At 26.3% G+C, this 6,217-nt stretch overlaps 1 protein-coding gene across 1 annotated transcript; it reads left to right on the forward strand.

Annotated features, from left to right (window-relative positions):
- Positions 1 to 1,230: 1,230 nt before the first annotated feature.
- LOC136090456 (uncharacterized) lies at positions 1,231 to 4,970 on the forward strand. Its single transcript, XM_065817136.1, has 6 exons — positions 1,231 to 2,182; positions 2,419 to 2,445; positions 3,092 to 3,298; positions 3,556 to 3,776; positions 3,959 to 4,117; positions 4,721 to 4,970. The coding sequence occupies exons 3-5, from the start codon at positions 3,256 to 3,258 to the stop codon at positions 4,100 to 4,102; spliced, it is 408 nt and encodes a 135-aa protein (XP_065673208.1). The 5' UTR covers positions 1,231 to 2,182; positions 2,419 to 2,445; positions 3,092 to 3,255; the 3' UTR covers positions 4,103 to 4,117; positions 4,721 to 4,970.
- Positions 4,971 to 6,217: the final 1,247 nt, after the last annotated feature.

The raw sequence follows: 6,217 nt of genomic DNA on the forward strand, positions 1-6,217 counted from the left end.
TCCCATCTGATTTTTCAAGAAAGTGTCGCTCTGCTCATGAAGTTTTACGCTGGAAAGCTACTGAATTTCGTCTATTTTTACTTTATCTAGGTCCATTAGTGCTTTCAAATACTTTACCATTGCCCTTGTACAACCATTTTATGTTGCTGAATGTAGCAATAACAATATTAATAGATCCAGTGTTTTCGAAGAATTGTTTTGAATATGCTCACAATTTACTTGTTTTATTTGTAAATGAAGGTAAAAGACTTTATGGTAAATGGTTTCTTGTTTACAATGTTCACTGCCTTATTCATTTATCTAAAGATGTGCAAATGCTTGGTTCATTAAATAATTTTAGCTGTTTTCCTTTTGAGAATCTGTTAGGCCAGTTAAAAAAAATGATTAGAAAACCGCAATTTCTGATTCAGCACATAGTTAGAAGGTTAGGAGAGAGAAAACTATGCCGAAATTTAAAAAATGATGTTACTAATAACTTGCTTAATTTACTTAAAGGTGAGCATTTAAATGGCCCTTTGTTTCATGGTTTTGAACACGCAAAACAGTTTAAAAAAGTTCAGTTAGAGAAATGGGTATTGTCAACATCAAATAGAGATAAACGTTTTATTGCTGATGATGGTGTACCATGTCTTATTCGTAATATACTACTTATGAATAATGATGTAACATTTGTTTGTGAAAAATTCCTAACTGTATATGATGGATTTATGTATCCTATTTCATCAACAAAATTAGGAAGTTGTAAAGTTTCTAGATCAGTTTATCTAAATTGCAACTTTTGTCTGTTTCAGTGGTTTTCAAGAAATGTCTTCCTACAAATGATGATTCATCAGAATATTTTATTATACCTCTGTTGCATTAAATTTTGTTATAGTTTTTATTTATTTTATTTTAAATCAAAATTTTATTTTTATTTTAAAAAATATATTTTTCTCATTGAAATGTGCTAGTTGAACTTAAACTTTATTATAGTTTAGTATAAACTTATTAATCATTCATAATTACTGTCTTAATTGATTGAAATGTTGTTTCTATCTGTAATTTTTTCAGAAAATATTTTTTTTCACTTTTTTTTTTTTGATTCATGAATATTATATATATATATATATTATTGGATATTATCCATAATAGGATAACTATCCTTCTTGTGGATGTGTAAAGTGTTTTACAAAACTTGAAAACTAGATGTTAACTTATAAAACTTATGCCTTATTTTAATGGATTAAAAATGCATTATTCATTTTGTTGTTTAATATTCTATTGATCATTAAAAATTTTATTTTTATTTTGTTTAAAAAAATTTATTTTTTTAAACATATAGACTATATAAGAAGAAAAGTGTTTAGTTAAATGTGTTGTTAAATATGTTGGAAATTTTTTTTTTATTTTTTAAATGATGGGAATAGCAAATCAAAGTTAATTAAGGTAATTAATATGTTTGCAATAATTCGTACTTGAATCGTTATTATAAATTTTTTCTTAGGTTATTCAAAGAAATGGAGTTTGCTATTATGCACTTTATAAATGATAACTTAGTAGCCATAGTGCCATTAAAATGGATTCTCAATGTAAGTCTATGTTACTGGCCCCCTTATCGTGGTAGTCGATTAGAAAATTCTATACAAAAAAAAGAAGAACCAAAAACATCTTGGGAGCAGCTGCCAGCTAGAACATTACATTTATACGGTACTTGATAAATATTTTACCTTTGATTAATTATATCCTTTTGACATTGCATTAAAATCAATTCATTAAAATCAATGAAACTAATGTTAATTATTTTACAACTAGATATTTTTATTTCAAATAACTTTTACATAGGAGAGTTTTACAATATTTCTAAGAGAAAGATTTATGCTCTATTTTATTTTTTACTTTAGCAAGTCATGAGAGAGCTCGTCAAAATTTAAAACAAGCTGAATTGGACACCTCAGCTCTTGACACAGATCATGATGAGCAATATTTTTTTTAAAAAAGCGTAGAAATAATTTTTCATCTTCTGGTGAAGAACATAATGAGGATAGTAATACAGTGCTTATAAGTCCAATTGTTCCTTAAGGACTGACCAACTCTTTAGTGAAGTCAAGCATTCAGCCTAACAAGCTTACATTTCATCCTAGGCTTAGAAATACTAAAATTACAGCTAAACCATTGCAGACAGTAGTATCCAATACAACTTTAGGTAAATATAAATTTCTTAAAACAAAGTTCTTTAACAAGATTAAAAGCTGCTTTAACTTGATGATTTACAAATATATTATTCCACTATGTAAATATTTCTGTTTATTATTTATTCTACATGTAAAGTTTACAAGTATTTAATAAGTCTTATTAACTGCTGTATTATGAAATGTGCTGTAATATAATAATAATAACAACAATAATAATACTAATAATAATGATAACATTTTTCTTTAGGGGAGAATAAAACAATGAATTCATCAGGTAAAAAGCAAATTTTACAATTTAAAATTTCTGCAATGAATTTTAATTGTTTTTTTAAAGTTGATTTATTGTTAGTTAAATAATAATTAATACAATATATATTTATTTTATTATATTGTTATTACAATTTTTAATTCTTGTTATTTGTTTACAATTTTAAAATTATGATTTTTTTAAATATTTTTGAATTGTTATACATATAAAAATTTTCATCATTGCTACACATGTCACATGACATAGTCAACCTGCAAATCTTTTATAATGGCCTTTGAAAATTTTATGTGAAAAAAATTTATAATACAATAGTTATTTATATAAGGGTTGTCCATAAAGTGCGTACGCCAATAAATTTGTAATTTGACCCTCCCCTTGTTGCCATGCGTACTTTTAAGATACTCCTTTAAAGTATGTATGCTTGTGAATTACCCCCTCCCCCACCTAAAAAAAAATTGAAGTGGAATTTATGTCAATGTACTTTATTTTCATACGTATTTTATGGACGACCCCAAACTGTATTATAGTTGTGTTTTTAATGCTATAATATACAAAGTGGTTAATGCATTTAACTGCTATGTATTCAATAGGTTGTTTTTCATAATCCATAGAAAATAAGAAGAAGCATATCTTTCAATTGATTTGTTTTTAGTTAATTCTGTGATAGCTGCTCCAAATTTAAAACAACGGCAGTTAAACATATCAAATGAAGAGAATGAGGAGGATTTTATAATATAATCTTGTCCAGTTGTATTACCAGAAACTTTTAAATCGAATAATCAACTTCAGCAAAATTTCAACTTGTATTCCCCATGTATGACTAATTCATCTCCGTTGTCAACAACCAATGCTATCTCTGGTAATGTTTTTTATGCCTAGTATCAAGTTTTTATCGTAATTTTATTTCAACTTTTATTTCAAATAATTTATACATATACAATTATTTGTGCTGGAATAAATAGTTTAATCGCAATTTTTTTGCTAATGTTGTTGCTATATTTTAAATGTTGTGATCTTAGGCACATAACAAATAGTTAATTGGTTTTGATGCGTAATGACGCTCTTGCCAAGCAATCAATAGCTAATAAAGTTTAATTTAATGACATTAAATTGTAGGAATACTGCCAAAAGATCTACAAATGATTCTCACCAGACTTGCTTCAATAGAGACAAAACAGGCTATGCATTCACAGATTTTGAATGCAATACTTAATTCTGTAACCCAACACAAAAGTTTAGAAACTTTGCCGAAAGGCATAAGCTTTCCTCTTGATTGCATACAAGCACTAACAGATTTTGATGAGAAGCTGAAAGAAAATACTACTTTTAAGTTATTAGTATGTTATTTTCATAATTTGTATATATATATTTTTTAATATTGTATATGTTGAATAATATTCTAATCTTAAAAAAATTGAAACAGGATTTTTAAAAGATTTTATTTTTTAGCTTTTTATATCTATTGTTTTAAGACTAATTAGAAATAACTAGTAAATCATATTAATTGATATTAATCAAGGTAAATCATCTTGGTCAAAATGGAGGAACAAATATTAGCGATACAACTCGCAGATTGTTAAGAACGCTTTTCTCAAAGGGATTATCGTTGCAATTAAGCTTTGCTGGCAGAAGTGGAAAGATTGGAATTGGCAACATGAAATAACTTCTCTTATTGTCAGTAAGTCATAGAGTTTTCAATAAGCTATTTCAAATAATATTTTTGTTTTATTCGGAATTTAAAAACTGTTTTGATCATTAAAATGGTTATATATATAGATTTATATCAGAGGCGCCAATTAGGGGGAGGGGGGCAAAGGAGCCATAGCCTTCCCCTAATAAACAAAAGTCTTTAAAGACTTTTCAATGAAAAACGCTCAATGTTTTGATTTTGTTATGGCAGATAGGGGTAGTCAACTTGTTTTCACAATTTTCCCCCACCCAAGTTTTTGCTGAATTGGCGCCACTAATTTATATAAAAATCCTTTGAATTAACGTCGGCAATCTGAAAGACTAACACTAAACTAAAACAAACAGAAGCTAAAATAATAAAATTATTTGTATTTATTTTATTTATAACCTTTTTATAATATGGTGTAATCATTATTTTTGCAACAAATAAAGACCCAAAACAGTTTAAGTTTTGCAGTTTTTTGACCACCTTATATGTTTTTGTTCTTTTAAAAAAACAATTGTAAATATTTTAATTAAATAAACTAGTTAATAGATAATTTTTAATTGTAAGTAAAAAAGTACAAATAAAGATATTACAATTTTTTCTTAGATATTGTTAAAAAGAACAAGTTACTGAGCAATGTAACCACCTCAAGTGTTGAGCAACTTTTAAAGATTTGGCTGCCCCAGTCATGTGACCGCGAAGGAGGGAGAAATGATCCTGAAAGAGGGAGTAGACGATTACACACACAAAATGTAATCCCAGATTCTATTGACAACCAATTATAATTAATTGTAAAAATTATATAGTTTAAACAATTGTTTATTTATAAGAAATATTTAAACATTTTAACCAAAAACTTTTCTCTCAATATTTGAATTTATTACCTTATTGACCTGCTTCATTTTAAACAGATTTTCTTTTAATTTTAACGAAAATTGGTTTAACATATTTTAAGCATCGGCTAAACGTACGTTTCTAACATTAGCCAAAGAGCATTGGTAAAACCTTGCACCAATGATCATTTCGGTATTGGCCCAACGCATTATTCCAACATTGTGCCAATGTAAGTCGATGCATTAGGCCAACATTGGGTCAATTATTTTTTGCTGGCTGGATATATATATATATATATATATATATATATATATATATATATATATATATATATATATATATATATATATATATATATATATATATGTATATATATATATACAACCCTTAGATGTTGTCCGAAAGTTTTTTCGATATTTTGTTGACAAAAAGTAAAAATTAAAATGCAAGACCGGAATTTTTTTTTTTTAATAATGATAGACTGCCTGCCCCAACCAAACCCTCAGTCGATGTAGCAGCACTCCCTTGCGGGTCAGGCTATTTGTCAGTCGATGTAGCAGCACTCCCTTGCGAGTCAGGCTATTTGTCAGTCGATGTAGCAGCACTCCCTTGCAAGTCAGGCTATTTGTCAGTCGATGTAGCAGCACTCCCTTGCGAGTCAGGCTATAAGATAGTCGATGTAGCAACACTCCGCGCATGATTTACAGAAAAAAAATAAAAATAAAAACATTTTATTGAAAAAAATAAAAATAAAAACATTTTATTAAAAAAAATAAAAAAAAAACTTTGTTTATATTGTTAAAAACATTCAAAATGTTATAAAAACATTCAGAATGTTTTTAAAAACATTCTGGTCAATTAAATTTGCGTTTTTGTGGTTTTTTTAAAAAACGATTAATTTGTAATTAAATTAATGGTTTTTACTTTCGTCCAACACGGAAATGTTGGACGAAAGTCAAAAGTAATTAAAAGTGACGTATGTGTTGGCGTAAGAATCACTTTTTTCCTTCCGCTCTTCCTAAAGCCAACAAACTATAGAACTATATATATATATATATATATATATATATATATATATATATATATATATATATATATATATATATATATATATATATATATATATATATATATATATATATATATTATATGTATATGTATATATATATATATATATATATATATATATATATATATATATATATATATATATATATATATATATATATATATATATATATATATATATATATATATATATATATATAT

Source organism: Hydra vulgaris, chromosome 14 (genome assembly GCF_038396675.1).
Source record: "Hydra vulgaris chromosome 14, alternate assembly HydraT2T_AEP".
Lineage (NCBI taxonomy): Eukaryota > Metazoa > Cnidaria > Hydrozoa > Anthoathecata > Hydridae > Hydra > Hydra vulgaris.